At 39.0% G+C, this 17912-nt stretch overlaps 1 protein-coding gene across 1 annotated transcript in view; it reads left to right on the top strand.

Moving 5' to 3' along the window:
* The window catches only part of DNAH10 (dynein axonemal heavy chain 10), a 49515-nt gene that overhangs the window by 7734 nt on the left and 23869 nt on the right, over positions 1-17912 (top strand). Inside the window, 32 exon segments of the mRNA XM_033075852.2 lie at positions 555-706; positions 1093-1257; positions 1738-1945; positions 2819-2975; positions 3639-4115; positions 4274-4432; positions 4770-4895; positions 4981-5083; positions 5315-5493; positions 6057-6268; positions 6563-6719; positions 7154-7387; positions 7489-7611; positions 8368-8601; positions 9095-9318; positions 9807-10076; positions 10164-10347; positions 10595-10729; positions 11123-11275; positions 11854-12042; positions 12140-12286; positions 12853-13044; positions 13210-13328; positions 13483-13641; positions 13943-14078; positions 14189-14311; positions 14491-14625; positions 14916-15129; positions 15375-15494; positions 16403-16548; positions 16942-17094; positions 17380-17640. Coding sequence (XP_032931743.1) covers positions 555-706; positions 1093-1257; positions 1738-1945; positions 2819-2975; positions 3639-4115; positions 4274-4432; positions 4770-4895; positions 4981-5083; positions 5315-5493; positions 6057-6268; positions 6563-6719; positions 7154-7387; positions 7489-7611; positions 8368-8601; positions 9095-9318; positions 9807-10076; positions 10164-10347; positions 10595-10729; positions 11123-11275; positions 11854-12042; positions 12140-12286; positions 12853-13044; positions 13210-13328; positions 13483-13641; positions 13943-14078; positions 14189-14311; positions 14491-14625; positions 14916-15129; positions 15375-15494; positions 16403-16548; positions 16942-17094; positions 17380-17640 — 5746 coding nt within the window.

Genomic DNA, 17912 nt, shown 5'->3' with positions numbered 1-17912 from the left:
CATGTTGCACTGATAATCTTTTCTCTGGCACTCTTTGCATCCTTTATGCTGTAGGACTGTTATACAAATTAACAGCTTGTCCAAATCTGAAAGGAAAATTATTTGCAGTAAATTGTTACTGCCCTTTAGATTTCAGCTCATTTAAACTCACTATTGCATTCTTCCTGTACAGCTTTGGGTAAGGCAGTTGTGTCCAAATTATCACAGACATTTAGCACACAGATGTATCAATAAGTCCCTAAATGGGTTTTAAAGTTCCCCAGTTCACTAATGTGCTTCAAACTGGGGCTGTCTCCATAACTTTCTGAGCTGAAGCAGGAGAGGTTTGTCCAACCACTGTTGGAACCATATGAAACTTTGCTTTTGTTTTCAGTGGGAAATAAATTACATTTATAATCAATACACATTTTCTGGTTAGTTCTGCAAATTTTGCTTTATGTGGAAGTGTGAATAGAATGATGGAAGTTCTCTACTCTTTGGTAGAGTTTGGAGCTGTTTTTCAATAAAACAATATTTTTTGTGTTTTGTTGTTTTGTGTTTTTTACATTCCTTAGATACACAAATAAAATGAAAGCCATGCTGGATCGCTATCACAAATTAATGGAGATGATGAATGAAGCAGAAACCAAACTTCTTGGTCACTATATCCAAGAACTCCGGAGAATATTGAAAGCAGGACAGAAAAGACTCACGTGGAAGTCTGTAGGTAATGGAAATCCTATTTTAAAATGGCCTTAGACATTTATTTTAGTTAAAAACATCTCCTCAATTCTGCAATCTACTTTTTATGATGGCAGAACATATGATGTATCCTCTTGCCACAGGGGCAAAATAACAGGTTAGACAAACCTGATCCAGGAGATATTTCTTGTATTTTTATTATAATTACAACACTGGAGATGGTTAGAAATCCTTAGCTAAAAGCTGTAAAGGGAGCAAGATGAAGGATGAGCTGAGAAAAAAATCTAATCTGTGATTTTGCAGAACGTTTGATTGTTCTTAGAGATAAAACACAGATCGTGGCAATTTTGGTGCATTGGTGAAATACTTGTTAAAAGAGAAAGAAACTAAATGGTTATGATTTATTTCAAGGTATTGGTGAATTTATTGTCCAATGTACACAAACCATTGGGAAGTTAGAGTTACTTGTCCATCAGATTCATCATATTTCTGAAGACATAAGCAGCAAACTTCAGTCCATAGAATCAACAAATCTCTTTAAGTTTCCACATTCAAAAAATGGTGACACACATCCTGGTAAGTCTTTATATTTTCATTTACAAGCCCTGTGGTGTTTTATTTTTCTCTAGCTGCTACTTTGTGATTTTAGTTGCAAAGATCAACCCTTTTTAATTGTTACCAAAGCTGGTTACAGTGGTAATTCAGGATGTAACAGAGGATGGAACTGGTTCCCTCAGCTGGAAATGGCAGTGAGCTGCTTGTCTGACCTCTCTGTCACTTGAGTGGGTGATGGATCAAATTTCTTTCAACACATCTTAGCTGTAAAAAGGTTGCTATTAAATAATTGAATCCAATTAAAATCCATATTTCAGAGGGCTGAAATATTAATAAATTAAGCATTATAAATGAAGATACCTCTTATCATTAGTAAGTGAAGATGTTTTATCATTATATAAGATCAATTTTGTGTTCACAAATAAAACTAAGGTAATTATTTTAGTATATAAAATGTAGATATTTTGCAGTTAATAATGCTATTTTTTGTATCTGTTACAGGAGCAAAAGAATTTTTTGACTATGTTAAGTGCGAACAAGCCAAAGTTGTGGAACAGCTGGTTAGAAAGTATTCTGCAATTCCACAGTTGCTAATAGAAGTGGAAAGACGAGTTGCCAATACAAACAGTGGCAAATCTCCAAAATTAGCTTCCTATTATGCATATTGGGAAAACAGGATTTATCAGGTGTTGACACAGTTAATTGTGAAGTAAGTCAGTTGTTTGTTTAATGGGTTTCCAGTCATCTTCAGGTTCTCCTGGATCTGTTGATGAGTGTGTGTACTGACATTCTGTTTGAACCCATCAGTGACTTACAGTTTGTGGAAGATTTGTGTTTCTACTGATTTTCTTTTCTGTGAAGAATGGAGAGCTGATAAAAAGGTACAGAGGAAACAAAACTTCTGAGGAAACGGATACTGGCATGTTGTTGGCAGAAGACAGAAATAAGGCACATTTTCTGCAATGTGTGTTGTTGCACTTCCCTTGTTTATCTCTAAAATCAAGGTCCTTTGTTCTCCTAAAGAACATGATTTTGAGAACTTGGTGTCTGGGTGCCAGATGCCTCCCTGTACTGCATGGGACATGAGTCCAGGAATAAAGTTTTACTTGTTCTGCAGTGGCTGAGGCCAATGCTGGAGCAAGATATTAGAAGGTTTCTCTTACAAGCAAGGTATTACTGCAATACTTACTGTAACTCTATTGTAATTCCTACCTGAGCTTCCCAACCATCTCTTCTTCCCAAGATCCCTGTTCTGTATTCTGATCCATGCTCAGATGACCTTGCTGTCATTTCTTGTCTGGGCTTTGCAGTGAAGTTGACCACAGTTTCAGGATCCTTTTGCACCAAAACATCTCCATTCATTCCTTCCAACAGTTTCTTTTAGCAAGTCATGCTATTGCATTAAATCATTTTAGCAGGACAGTTTTTCTCCCAGACACATCAGTGTTTCCAGCTGGTATCAGTGATAACTCAGGTTACAGATCTAAGCACACACTTGAAAATTGCAGCCTCTCTTGGGCATTTTCCCAGGGGCAGCACCTGATTATTTCTATCTTTGACACTGTTTTTTTTCGTTTCTCAGGAATTTACAAGTTTTTAATGCAACTGTTCTTGCAAATGTGCCACTGTTACAAGTAGAAGCTGTTTTATCTGTTCCTGAGATAACCCTGCAACCTAATGCCTGTGAGATTGAAAAAATGACTGCACAATGTATCCAAGACTGTGTTGAGGTCACTAAGGTGATTCTTGATAAGGATTTCTTTTTGTTTCCAGAGTTTGCTTGTGATTATAATGAACTAATCTTATTGTATGCTTGGGTAACCATACATGTCAAAGGGGAGATTCATATTGCTTTATCTTGAAATCAAAATATCCACTACATTGTTCTAATTTTGCAGACTGTCTTTATTTTACAAATTGGCGATCAAGGGAAAAAAATCCATACGATTTTTGCTCCAGTACAGATCAGCACCAAAGTATTTTTCAGATTGCACTGCAGATGTTGCTTTTGATTTTAGAAGCAGATTGAGTAATGCATGGAAAAGTTTTGTTAGGATGAAAGTAACTCTTCTCAAATTGATAGGAAAGTGTGATCTCTTTTTTTTGCTGTCAGAAAAACAATTGATTTTGAGAAATCATTGATACCACTTCCTACACTGTGTGCTAAATAATGGAGAATTCCTTCACTGGAAGGGGAGAAAGCATTGGAGCAGGCTGCCCAGGGAAGTGCTGGAGTCACCATTCCTGGAGGGTGTGTACGGTTTAATGGGTGACTTGACAGTCCTGGACTGCTTGGTCTCAATGATCTTAGAGGGCTTTTCACCCTAAATGATTCTATGAATGATTTAACTAAAATCACTCAGCAAGGTTGCTGTTTTCTGACCCTGTTTTTAAATCTGCAGCACTTCATACGGTGGATGCACGGTACGTGTATTGAATGCCCTGCTCAGCACGTCAAGGCAGATGAAGTTGTCACTTTTAACTTTTACAGTGATGTCTCCCAGAGCCCTCTGATAATTGAACAGGCTGATCTCATCACTCAGAACATCCACAAACTCCTGGCTTCTCTCAGCAAGTTTTTGAACCAATGGAAGAAGTATGACCTGCTGTGGAAATCTGACAAAGATGCAGTCCTGGAGCGTTTAGCTGCAGAAAAGCCTGCCTGTGTTGTCTTTGATGAGCACTTGCAATTCTATGCGAAGGTAATTCAGGAAGTGACTCAACAGCCCCTGATTAAAGATGAACAATTTATCAGGCTTCAGCTGGCTCCTTTAGCCTTAGCAGTGCAGGAGAATGCTAAAAGCTGGATGATGTCACTTGGGAAATTGCTTAATGACTTAGCAAGAGAGGAGATGTTCAGCCTTCAAGATGAGATTCAGGTAGGTGTTTCCAGCTTGGTTTCTTTGTTATCTTTATCACATGCACTAAAAATGAATCTGGCATGTTATCTGCTTGTGTTTTGTTTTTGACTAATTATTGTAATTCTTGCAATTTCTTTGTCAGTGTTGATTCTAGAAATGATCTTTACTATTTACAGAGGTTATCAGAGAATGTGAACAGACCTCCTGAAACCCTGGATGATCTCAGAGTTGTCCTGAGTGCATTTGGGATGGTCAGAAGCATTTCCCTTGAGGTGGAACTGAGATACTTGGACATCGGCGAGAGATACAGAACTCTTGAACTGTACAATATTCCAGTGAGTGCATGTCTCATCAAAACATTCAGATCTCAGCTAAGGGCACAAATGCCTCCTGTGTGAATGAAGAAATGTTTTCCTTTTAAGATGTGTTACAGAATTACAGTGTTGTTGAGGTTTGAAGGGATGTCTGGAGACTCTGTAGTCCAGACTCCCTTCTCAAATCAGTAGTCCACTTTAAAATGGACATATGGCTTGTGTTTAAATCTGATTAAGGTCCCTTCAGTATTGATTTTGTGCTTTTGCAAATGTATAAGGTGAGCACATATTCCTCACTTTCTTGTGAAAGTCTCTGTCTACCTATGTCTTGTAAGAGGTGCTGCTTGTTTTGTTTTAGGTACCCAAAGAAGAGCAATTCAAGTCTGACAATCTTAGGGAAGCGTGGGAGACTGTCCTTATGGAAGCAGCAGAAGTCAGTCGCAGCCTAGATTGTAAAGGAGGTGTAAAAGAAGCGTTCACAAAGGTAATATTTGTAACTAGTGTTGAAAACAATTGGAAATGGAAACTGTTTATTGGAACTGGAACCATTTAAAGGCTGTTCTTTTTAGGTGGCACAGCAACAAATTGAGGACTATAGCAAAGAGACAGAAGATTTTTTCCAGAAACTCTTGACTGAGGGGCCTGGTGTTGTTGGGGATGATCTTGATAAAGGTAAATGGATTAATGTGTGTGAAGTGATGTTTTGAAAATACTAATTTTTGGACAATTCAAATTTTATGTAAAAACAGAAAGTTATGCTTTCCTGATTAACATAAAAACTCATCAACCAGGAATGTGAACATTTTTAGTACTGAGACATCTAGAGACTGTGCAAATTCTGTCTTATTTATTTCCCATAAACCCTGTGATAATTTATCTGGAAAAATTCCTCTCCTTTCCCAGGTCTAGAACTCATGGCTATATTTGAAAAAGAATTAGAGAAACTGGAAAAAAGGCAGAAGGAACTGGGCAGTGCTGAGAAACTTTTGGGCTTGCCAACAACAGTGTACCCAAACTTAATAAAAGCACAGGAAGATGCAAAAGCTCTGAAGCAGATCTATGACATTTATGCAAAACAAAAAGTGAGTGTCACACTGAGTCTGCAGGGACACAGGTGTTCATGCACAGACACACAGCAAAGGTGGGGCACAGAAGAGGCTGCATTGCCCCCTGGTTACTGTCAACTCTGAAGTCTCTGTATGAAATAAGCTCTGCCCTCTGAAATTATTTTAATAATATTAGTGCAGCACTGTCAGTGTCTCCATGGGGCACCAAACACGTCCTCTCACCAGATGGGAACAGATTTCTCCCAGCCTTTGATAATTGTTGGATGGCATTTTACTGCACATGGTTTCTGATTGGTTCAGTGACTGTGGGTATATCAGGCTTTAATTATTTTTTTAAGAAGATTTACTTTTCCAAAATTTAAATGCCCTCTAAAGTATGGTCCTGTTCTCCATACTCCTTTTTAACTATTTCTTGTACAACTGGTTGTGTTTGGCTATGAATCTGTCTTGGACATCAACTTACTTGTTTTACAAACATAAAAATTTTACATTTGTAAAATGTTAATGCAATTACATTTTGGGGATCAAAACTAAAATGAATATGATTTTTTTCCCCTTCTTAATGTCCTTGTTTCCAGGCAGCTAAAGAGGAATGGTCTCGGACACTCTGGATAAATCTCAATGTCAAGGTTCTTCTGGACGGCACCGAAGGATTTCTGAAAGTCATTCGGAAGCTGCCCAGACAGCTGCGTGGTCTGCCAATAGCTGTCCAACTGGAAAAAAAACTGAAGGCATTTCTAAACTCCATTCCTTTGTTGCTTGATTTGAAAAATGAAGCTTTAAGAGAAAGGTTTGTTTTGATTTATTTATATCACTATATGTAGAAGTATTTGATGAGTTTTGTTGGAACTTTCAGTTTCTGTTACCAGGATCATGCTGTGTCCTAGAGCTTGGAACTTTATTTCTGCCTAATGAACTTGTGTAATAGCATAAAAGGTGCTTCAATGACTGGGATACCTCATGTGTTCCAACTAGTTCTTGTTTAAACAGCAGAATGCTAAAGATGAGTTCATTATTATATGTTACACTTGGTTTTAGTTTTTGTCGTATCATGGTGTTAAACTGATGTGTAAATTTAAAACAGGCATTGGGAAGACCTCATGGAGAAAACAGGAACAAGGTTTGAAATGAAAACAGAAACATTCACTTTGGAAAATATGTTTGCCATGGAACTGCACAGACATGCTGATGTTATCAGTGATATAGTTGGAACTGCTGTTAAAGAACTTAGCATTGAGAAGGTAATGTATTGACTTACAGAATCATAGTAAAACTAAAAAGACAAGGATGACAACAATCAGTTTTATTTAAGATTTTTGAATTGGCATGACTGCAAGTTTGGCCATCTTCAGGGAGCTGCCATGAGCTGCATGAGCTAAGAACTATAGCTCTGTTAATGAGCTCCTCCTGGCACAGGATCCTTGCAGAACTGGGTTTGGCAGCAGCATATTGGATTTGTGTGATTGCAGTAAGAAAGTTTGTCCTGTGAAAATGGATCTGAAGAAGGATGCATTCTCTTGCTGTCATGCTTTGAAATAGACCCTTCTTTATAAACCAGAGTTAGAAAATCTTTGCAAAAATTTTGCTGGATTAGCTGTTTAATTTTTTTTTTTGCTAAGATTATAGTTCTCCAGTTTTTGAAGGCTGAAATATGCATCTTTTTATTCACATGCAGGCAATGAAGGAAATAATAGAAACGTGGGAAAATATGAAATTCCCTGTAGAAGTGTACACCAAAGGCACTGAGACACGAGGCTTTATTCTGGGAAATATAGAGGAAATTTTAGAGACTCTTGATGACAACAATGTCAATCTTCAGAGTGTTTTGAGCAGTCGATTTGTGGGTCCTTTTCTTCCAGCTGCTCAAAAATGGGAAAAAACTCTGTCATTGATTAGTGAAGTAAGCGAGGTAGGAGGAAAGTGCTGAACTAAATAATTAATGTTTATTATTTATAATTCAAATTTTCTATTGTATTTCTGCCTCCTCTGATGGTAACATTTGATTCCTAGATCTGGATATCAGTTCAGAGAAAATGGATGTACCTGGAGAGCATTTTTGTTAGTGCAGATATCAGATCACAGCTTCCAGAGGAAGTCAAAATATTTGATCGTGTAGACCAAATGTTTAAACAGGCAAGTGACTGACTTGTGATCAGTGTAACTATTTAGTGCATTTTGCTTCCAGTTCCGTAGTTACTTATAGTGTTCTGTGACATGTGTAATGCTGAGAATGATGTGCTATAATTTGATGAATATGAGATTGGGGAATTTTGTGTTTTACTTCACATCTGTCATAACCTGAAGAGTTCTCCTGATTTAGCTAAGATGGGCAGAGGTGAGATCCTTGGCTGGCAGCATGGGGTAGGCAGAATCTCCTTTTCCTTTCATTGTTTACAACTTTTTACTTTTACCTTGATAAGAAGCTTAGATGTGTTGCTGTTAATTGAGGACCTATGTACATACTAAAAAAGCTTTCCTGCTTCATGCCACTGTTCCCATACTGAACACATGTTCCTGGTATGAATATGGCTTACTTTTCTGTTTCCCATGTGCAAAATTGAGGGAGTACTGTGATTTTGAAATATGATGTTTGATCACTCCTAGAAGTATCATTGTGTGCAGGAGCAAAGTCAGGTATGTGCTTAAGCTGGCCTGACTGGGGATACAGGCTTGTCTGGCTTACACTTGCTTTTACTCCATAAACACACTCCTTTCATGTTGTGATACAGCACTGCAGCACCACAAAATCATTTCAAAACCATTTAAAAACCTTTCATTTACTTCTATAAGGACCTGTACTGCTTGTGCTGTCTGCATGCTTTGTCATGAATTAAATATAATTTAATATAACCTATTACTGCTCAACATTTTCCTCTTCTCCCTGTACAGATAATGGAAGAAACTGTAAAAGACCCAACAATAAAGAATTGCTGTGAAGTCCCAAATCGTCTATCAGACCTCCATCATATAAATGATGTGCTGGAGAAATGCCAGAAAAGCTTGAATGATTATTTGGATTCCAAGAGAAATGCTTTCCCGAGATTTTTCTTTATATCTGATGATGAGTTGCTCAGTATCCTTGGCAGCAGCAGTGCACTCTGTGTCCAGGAACACATGATAAAGGTACAATGTCTGACTTTCCACAGTGCCTTGTGCTTTTAGGTGCTTTAAAACCTTTAACAGACTGTACTGTACATACTTATAAAGATGTGTGAATATTTTCTGCATACAAAGAGAATCCTGGCAGCATCTTGAAGAAGCTTCTGAATAACTAGATCAAATCTGATGCACAGTCTCTGCTGCCTCTCACTCTGGTTGGTAGCAGTTATGGTAGAGGAACATTCAAGATACACCAGAATGATCTATGATTAAAGAACTTTCTCACAGATTGTAGCTCCTCCTAACTCTTATTTTCTAGGGAAAAAAAATTCAGTGTAATTTGGGCCTGATTATTTGCTTGATATTCTGCAGTTCTGCTGCTGGGCTATATGTCAGCATTTGTATTTGAGTACTTAGGAGTCAGGTCCATTTTTCTGGAGGAGAGCTGGGACTGCACACACATCTTGGAGGCTTTGTTTCTAAAATGCCAGTGAATTTCCCTGTTGGTGCATTTCAGATGTTTGATAATGTAGCCTCGCTGAGGTTCCACGATGGTGACAATGATGAGAAGATTGCCACAGCCATGATCTCAGCTGAGGGGGAGGTGATGGAGTTCAGACAGAATGTCCCTGCTGTGGGCAGAGTGGAGAACTGGATGACAGTAGTGCTGGAGGAAATGAGACGCACCAACAGACGCCTCACCAAGGAAGCCATTTTTCGATATTGTGAAGACAGAAGCAGGTGAAACAATCAGTGTCAAGGACAACACAAATAACCTGATATGTTAGTGATATAGAAAAGTTAAGGCATAATTTCATAATTCCTACACAATTTAGTCTGCACTTCTCTGTGTGGAGGGATATGAATACATTCACACGCACTATTCTAACCAACCATGAAGAATGCATAATCTCTCATATCTATTTTCCTAAATCTTGAGTTTTATTTTTGGTGTTATGTGTTCAGTAAGTTTTTCTCACAGTTAATACCACATGACAATTTTATACCTGGAACAAGCAGCTTTTCTATTAGAATATTTCTAGGCTTTTGAAATCCCCCAGCATACTTTGATAGAATTCTGTATCTCTCTGAAAAGTCTGGTTTATGTTGTAGCTGTTGAAGGAACCAGGAGGAAATAATTTTTTGTTGTTGTGTTAGTTGTTTTTTCATGATCAGTTACTTAAAATAAACAGTAACTGAGCCTCCCTCACTGTATGTGTCTTCTGTAGAGTTGATTGGATGTTACTCTTCCAAGGCATGATGGTGCTTGCTGCTAATCAGGTGTGGTGGACTTGGGAGGTAGAGGATGTCTTTCGGAAAGTGAAAAAGGGAGAAAAGCAGGCAATGAAATTTTATGCTAAAAAAATGCACAAACAAATCGACGACCTGGTAACCCGCATTACAATGCCCTTGAGCAAAAATGACAGGAAAAAATACAACACTGTTCTCATCATCGACGTGCACGCCAGAGACATCATCGACGTATTCGTCAGAGACAGGTAAACAGCGCCCCCAGCTCCTGGGCAAACAGCAGATCTGGAAGCTGTGCTGTCATCCTTGTGGCTCACGTGAGCTCTGTCGTGCAGCATCCTGCAGGCTCAGGAGTTCGAGTGGGAGAGCCAGCTGCGGTTTTACTGGGAGCGCGAGCCGGACGAGCTGATGGTGCGGCAGTGCACCGGCACCTTCTCCTACGGCTACGAGTACATGGGGCTGAACGGGCGGCTCGTCATCACCCCGCTCACGGACCGCATCTACCTCACCCTCACACAGGTGCACCTCCCAGGACGTTTTGCTAACAAGCTCTTTGTCACATCCTTGTTTTATTGCCCCTTCCTGCTGTCTCCCAGTGTGAGCGCTAAGATGTTTGAGATCAGTGATATCCTTCTCACCTCATTGCCCCAAAGACAATATAGAAGGCATTCACCTTTTTGTACCTAGGGGTTTGTTTGTGGTTTTGTTACCAACCTAACATAAATGTAATCCAAGCTTTGCTTTGCTTTTTGGTTTGTCTTCCAAGGCTCTGTCAATGTTTTTGGGAGGAGCACCAGCAGGGCCAGCAGGCACAGGGAAGACAGAAACAACCAAGGACCTGGCCAAAGCACTGGGCTTGCTGTGCGTGGTGACAAACTGTGGAGAAGGCATGGACTTCAAAGTAAGACTTAAAGATCTGTGTTCTCTGATAAAATGCCAATTTCTGCTCTTTATCAGTGCCCAGGATAAGGACATGCTCTGAACTTCTACATAAGTATCATCCCTTAGAGATATCATACTGTTTGATAATTAAATTGAGTAAAAAATGTTGATTTTGAATAAATTCCTGAAGGAATTTCAGACCCTTTCATGCAGGGGAGCAATGGCTGTATGGTATGTGTTTAAGTTTGTGATAGGCAATCTGCACTTGGCAAGTAACTATTGCAAGATCTTATTACTGATAAATATCCAGAGGTTTATCCACTATTGAGAATTTTAGCATGTTCCAAAGTTTTTTGATGCAGAATGTTTTATATAATCACTGCTGAGAAGATTTTCTTGTTGTTCCTTTCAGGCAATGGGTAAAATTTTCTCAGGCCTTGCCCAGTGTGGTGCGTGGGGATGCTTTGATGAATTCAACCGCATCGACGCTTCTGTGCTTTCAGTCATTTCTTCCCAGATTCAGACGATCCGAAACGCTTTAATGAATGGGTGGAAAAGATTTCTGGTAAACATTAAAAAAGAAGAGTAATTGTGAAGGCTGATCTTGGTTTTCAGGCTGAGATACAGGGTTAGACCCCATCCTTAGATCAAAGGGCTGCTGCTTCTGTAATTCATTTGTGCTGAACATTGCAAACTCCTGAGTATGTACTTTTGGTTTGAAAGATGTTAAATCCTTGCTGATTGCCTAATCCTTTGCTAGGTTCTTCCTTTGTGAAGAGAGATAAAAGTGATCTCAATAGGATAATAGCAAGTAAATGGGGTAATAGTCTAGTAGTAATGAGGAACAGCAGTAATTTAACTTGATGTGGATTGTGAGGCTTTATTTCCTGAGGGTTTATTTACTGATGGGATTGGAATTCAAAAACCTCAGACAGAAAATTGGATGCTTGTGGAGTATCTTAAAGAAGGTACATTCATCCCACTGTTTGTATCAGGACAACTGTCTAAAGCTAAATATTTTAGTAGTTTGTCCTAAGTGGGTGCCCCAGTATTACTGTTTTTCTCTTTGAGCAAATAGTATTTTTAAATTTTTTTTTTTTAGTTCCTAGTTGACATTGTTCTAATGTTTTGTTATGCCTTCAGTTTGAAGGGCAGGAGATTTCCCTCGATAGCCGTATTGGCATTTTTATTACAATGAATCCTGGTTACGCTGGCCGCACTGAGCTCCCCGAGTCTGTAAAAGCTCTCTTCAGGCCTGTGGTTGTTATTGTACCAGATCTTCAGCAGATCTGTGAAATAATGCTGTTTTCTGAAGGGTTCCTTACAGCAAAGGTGAGAAAATTCTATTGTTACCCATACCATGTACCCATGTTTGCATGGCCAGTAGCAGTGGCCACATTTGTGATTATTTAAATTAAATCTCCAACAGGTTCTTGCCAAAAAGATGACAGTGCTGTACAAGCTGGCAAGGGAACAGCTTTCTAAACAACACCACTATGATTTTGGACTGCGGGCCCTGAAGTCAGTGTTGGTAATGGCTGGAGAATTGAAAAGAGGATCAGCAGAGCTCAGTGAGGTAGATTTGCTGCTTAGTTTCCCTGGGCATATCATCCTTTTCATTAGAAAGGGGATATGTTTCTCCATCTGATGTAGTTTGTCTGCTTTGGAAATAGGAACATTGGTGTTATTTGTCTTGTTATTTCACTTTGTTTTTATTGAGTTTCATTGTGCTCTCTGCCATTAGAACTCCAGTCAGGTAGGGAAATCTATGGAAAATGAGATATTTTACTGCTTGTTAAGTCCAGGATGCAGATAGCCAGATGAATATCTCTGGATGACTAGCAAAAACTGTGAACAGTGAGTGCTCCAGCTCAGGAAAACTGGGGTGTGGGCCGCTGCAGCCATTTGGCATTTGATTAACATGGTAGAAAAAGGCAGTGTACTATTCTTAGCTATTGATATGCTTTATCTGTGTAAAGCCACCTCTGTTGTTTCCACTAAGAACTGATGACAAAAAACATTCCAAAAGCTGTACTGAAATAATCAAGCTATAGTTTTTAACGATTTAAAGTTCCAAAGTACCTCATTTCAGCTGCTTAGTCAACTATTTGGTAAAGATTGATTTTGCTATGATTTGTCTAGGACGTTGTTCTAATGAGAGCTCTGAGAGATATGAATCTTCCTAAATTTGTGTTTGAAGATGTGCCTCTCTTCCTTGGCCTAATCTCTGACCTGTTTCCTGGCCTGGATTGCCCTCGAGTCCGCTACCCTGACTTTAACGATGCTGTGGAACAAGTGCTGGAAGAACGGGGTTACATTGTTCTACCAGTCCAGGTATAAAAAATGTGAATTGCTTGAGGTTCTGTTGTAAACATGAGGCTGCAGGTGCATTGTTGCACCCTGGAGTGGCTCCAGGAAAACTTAGCTGATATAGACCAGCTGCTAACCCTGTCCGAAGAGTCATGGCAGTAGTCTACTGAATCCATGTTTATTTTTCAGGTGGATAAAGTAGTTCAGATGTATGAGACAATGTTAACTCGTCACACTACAATGGTGGTTGGACCTACTGGAGGTGGCAAGACAGTTGTTATTAAAACCTTGTGCCAGGCCCAAAACAAGTGAGTGTAGAATGTGAACCAGGCTGTAAAATGGCACAGTCTGTATTACTTAGTCCAGTCATGACAGGGTCAACAGCTGCTCAGAGTATTTGCTTGGATTAACATGAGATGATAGTGTGACATTTTACTATTGCTTTTCTTGCTGTATCTTTAGGCTGGGTTTATTGACAAAGCTTTACACACTGAACCCTAAAGCTATGAGTGTGATTGAGCTGTATGGGATCCTTGATCCTGTCACACGGGACTGGACAGATGGAGTCCTGTCAAACATTTTCCGGGATATCAACAGACCCACTGAGAGGAAAGAGCGAAGGTAGGCAGCTAGAAATCACTGTGGTGGTTTTGAGATCCTGGGGTTTGCATCAATTGAAAATTGAAAAAAAATTGATATGGCACTGATTTAAAAAAACAAATGCTAAATAAATAGAGAGTGTCTAGGCATCTTTCTGTCTCCTGTGAGTTTCTAGTCTCAGTGAAACTATGCAATTATAAAAAATGAAGGGTAGAGTTCAAAATACCTGGATTGACAATGACACCATTGACAACACTTCTGAATGCAAAAATATGTTAGCAAAATCAGAGATCAGTCAGTACCCCATGGCTCTTGTACACAGGTACATTCTCTTTGATGGCGATGTGGATGCTCTCTGGGTTGAAAACATGAATTCTGTCATGGATGACAACAAGTTATTGACCCTGGCAAACGGGGAGCGGATTAGGCTTCAGGCACATTGTGCTTTGTTGTTTGAGGTAAGAAATGATGGTACTATTTAACACACAGGAAGGTTTAGATACAGATGGGGCTTCAAACCCTAAAAAGCAGTTACTGTGTATCATTATCTTGTGTGGTTATTTCATAGGTTGGGGACTTACAGTATGCATCTCCTGCCACAGTATCCCGCTGCGGAATGGTCTTTGTAGATCCTAAAAATCTGAGATATGAGCCCTTCTGGCAGAAGTGGGTCAAAGGAAGAGAAAATGAGGTGGGAATTATTGCACTTTTTCAGAGAGTATTTGTATTTAACACTGAATTGTAGACAGTCTTTGGTGGAATTGATTCCTTTAAGAGCAATCATATCTGGTCAGCCAGGCACTGATGGGAAGTTCTGCTGTCAAAATTTTTCTTTCCAGCTGAATTATTGTCTTTTTTTGTGTTCCTTAGAAAGAGAGAGTGGAATTGGATCGTCTCTTTCAAAAGTATGTGCCCTACCTTATTGATATGATTGTGGAGGGAATTGTGGATGGCAAACAGGAACGGAAGCTGAAGACCATTGTTCCTCAAACAGATTTAAATATGGTAAGAAACAGAGAATAAAGATTGAACAGGTTTAACTCAAAAGAAAAAGAATGATGGAGAAAGCAAAACCTTCCCAAAGAAAGCACAGGAGGAGAGTCTGTGCTAAATATCAGTTTGCTACTGATGAGTACAGAGACATCAAACCAATCAGCACCTAACAGTGATCTCCTACTGAACTTAATACACATAGCAGTAGATCCACCTGTAAGAACAAAAGAACAGCAATCATATTAACCAGCAAACATATTAAAATGGCAATTTTGTTTACAGATTTATCCTTTTTCCAACAGATTGTGCAACTGACTGTGATGCTGGATGTCCTACTGGTACAGCCTGAAAGTCCTGATGTTCTGGAGTGTTTTTTCTTGGAAGCTTTGTATTGCTCCTTAGGTGCTTCTCTTCTTGATGCTGGGAGAATTAAATTTGATGAAAACATTAAACGCATTGCCTGCATGACTATTGTTCAGGGTGACAACATCCTGGCTAAGCCAGGGGAACTGCCAGGTAGGATCTTGTCATAATTTAATCTGAATCCCATTCATTGTAATAGAAAAGTGATAGCTTTCATGAAGGTTCTAGAGTAGAGGAATTTTGGTTGATGCCTTAGTGGGTTAAAAGACTCGTAAATAGAACAAAATGTTGCCCAACTTGGTCTGTAATCTTACTCTTCATTTTCATCTCAGTCAGATTGTTTTCTTAAGAAATATTTCAGTGTCCTAAAAAACTTGCAGTTGCTTAATGGTTTGCAGGTCAGCTGCCAACTTTGTATGACTTCCATTTTGATGCATCTCAAAAAAAGTGGGTACCTTGGATGCAACTTGTTCCTGAATATATTCATGATCCTGAAATGAAATTTCTTGACATTCTAGGTGAGTAGAAGATAAAATACAGTGATGATGTGCTTTTAATTCATAATGTGCCACCACTGAGTGCCTGGCACTTAACATGAGACATCCTTTTTCTATACTGGAGGTCGTCTACTCAAGTTCAGTTCCTTGTGATGGCACAAATCAGTTTCTCTAAAGTTCTTTTCATAGTAGTTTAGCAGTTATTGATGTTTACAGCATTGTGTAATAAAAAAGGGAGGAAAGGATGAAAGCACATTTCAGTTAATAAGGCTTATTTAGGAGCTAATAATGCCCTTTAAAAGCTGAAATAGCGGAAGATTCACAGTTTACCAGAAATTCTAGGAAAACAGCTTGTGGTTCAGATATTCAGTAGATAAAAATGTAATTTTTAGGGCTGTTATTGGTTGTTACTTCAAGCATTGCCTAATGGTGCTTTTTATAGTTAAAGACAAACTTAGGCACATTAATTTACAGTTATACTCCAGCAAGCACAGGTTAACTTCACTGACATGAAAGATAAATTGATGATCTCTGAAGTTGCTCTAAATGCAGGCAATTCACATAGAAAAAAATTCATCTCTGTGGAGTTCTGGGAAAATGCTTATGATCCAAATAAATCCTGATTATATCCTTGAAATAGAGATTAAATGGAGCTTAACCAAACTATGACCCTCCCATATGAAAGATAACTTCTTTTTTAGTATGCATATATAGAAGAAAAAATCCCAGTGACAAAGACTGAAATGAGACTGTTAAGCAATTAAAATTTTCTCTCAGTGTTGTTAGTAAATTGATAATTCAGATTATGCCTTTGTGTAACTGCATGTTAATACCTTGAGAGTGTGTTCCAGCACTCTTCTAGAAATAGAAATCCCACAGCTGCAGTGCATTTTCATTTAGCCAGTGATTGTGTTCCTGCTCTTTTTCAGTGCCCACGGTGGATACCACACGCACTGCTTGGTTGCTGGAGCAGATGGTAAAAGCCAAACGCCCGGTTGTTCTTGTAGGTGAATCGGGTACATCTAAGACAGCAACTACACAGAACTTCCTAAACAATCTGGACAAAGACTATAATGTATGTTTGAGGCATTTTGCCCTGTTTATAAATCTGCATTTTCATTCTTTACCCTTGTGTTACATTTGCCTTGTGAAACCTGAGTCTGTGGGTTGCAATATTGACTTGGGTAACGTGGCTACAAACTCCAGACCCAAAGTGTGTGACTGTTTTTAAAATCCTTCAAGATCAAAGATGTTTTGTCCTCTTTTACCTTGTACAGACTCAATTATAGAAAGTAAAAATATATTATCAAAGTGCTAAGGATGGGCTTACTTTTCTTCTGTAGTTCAAGTGAATAATGGACCTGAGCAGCATTTCCTGTATGTCTGACAGCTAATATAAAAAATAGTTTAGAATACTCTATTAAAAAAAGAACAAGAATCCATTCTTAACATCTCCTCCTGTTTGCAGCTGGTGCTGGTAATTAATTTCTCTTCTCGTACAACATCCATGGACATTCAGAGAAACCTGGAGACAAATGTAGAAAAACGAACTAAAGACACTTTTGGCCCTCCCATGGGGAAACGTCTCCTTGTGTTCATGGATGATATGAATATGCCAAAGGTAAGCTGTCAATAGTTTTGCAAGGTAATATAGAAGCATTTGGCACAGATATGGTCCCTGTGTGCACAAATCCAGTGTGCATTTAGTTTATCTCAGAGAAGAGGCACTTTTCCCATAGGAGACATTGGGATGAGTGTCCACAATCAGTGCCAGAGCATTACAAGTGTCCCTTAGTCCCTGTAATGTTCTCCTGAGTATGGAATCCAATATTCCCACATTTAAAGCAGTAATTGGTGAGCTGATGCACTGTGCTTTGATGTATCCTGACTCTTGTGCATCCTGCAGGTTGATGAGTATGGCACACAGCAACCCATTGCCCTGCTGAAGCTGCTGCTAGAGAAAGGTTTCATGTACGATCGTGGTAAGGAGATGAACATTAAATTTCTTCGAGACCTGGGTTTTGTTGCTGCCATGGGCAAAGCTGGAGGAGGTCGGAATGAAGTTGACCCTCGATTCATCTCGCTCTTCAGTGTTTTTAACATCCCTTTTCCTTCTGAGCAATCACTGAATTTGATCTACTTCTCCATCCTGAAAGGCCACACTGCGGTAATTTCACTGTTTTTAAAGGATTGCTCAACAGGTGTATTGTTTTTAAACAGACATAACCTCACACAAACCTTTCTTTTCTGTATCTCAGTGGGTTTTACATTGTTTAGATAAGTTCTTGTGTAATATGTAAACATTCAAGCCAGCAGATAATTTATAAACCTGGGGCTTTTCATGGGTTGAAATATGTGAATTATTTAATTACAGTTCCTTTAAGCAAATACATGAAGATCAGAAAACTCCTGAATGAATGTGAAAAATGCAATACACTG

The sequence above is a fragment of the Catharus ustulatus genome, chromosome 18, assembly GCF_009819885.2.
Source record: "Catharus ustulatus isolate bCatUst1 chromosome 18, bCatUst1.pri.v2, whole genome shotgun sequence".
NCBI classification, from domain to species: domain Eukaryota; kingdom Metazoa; phylum Chordata; class Aves; order Passeriformes; family Turdidae; genus Catharus; species Catharus ustulatus.
Note: the sequence above shows the minus strand (reverse complement) of the source record. Positions and strands in the feature narration are given on the sequence as shown.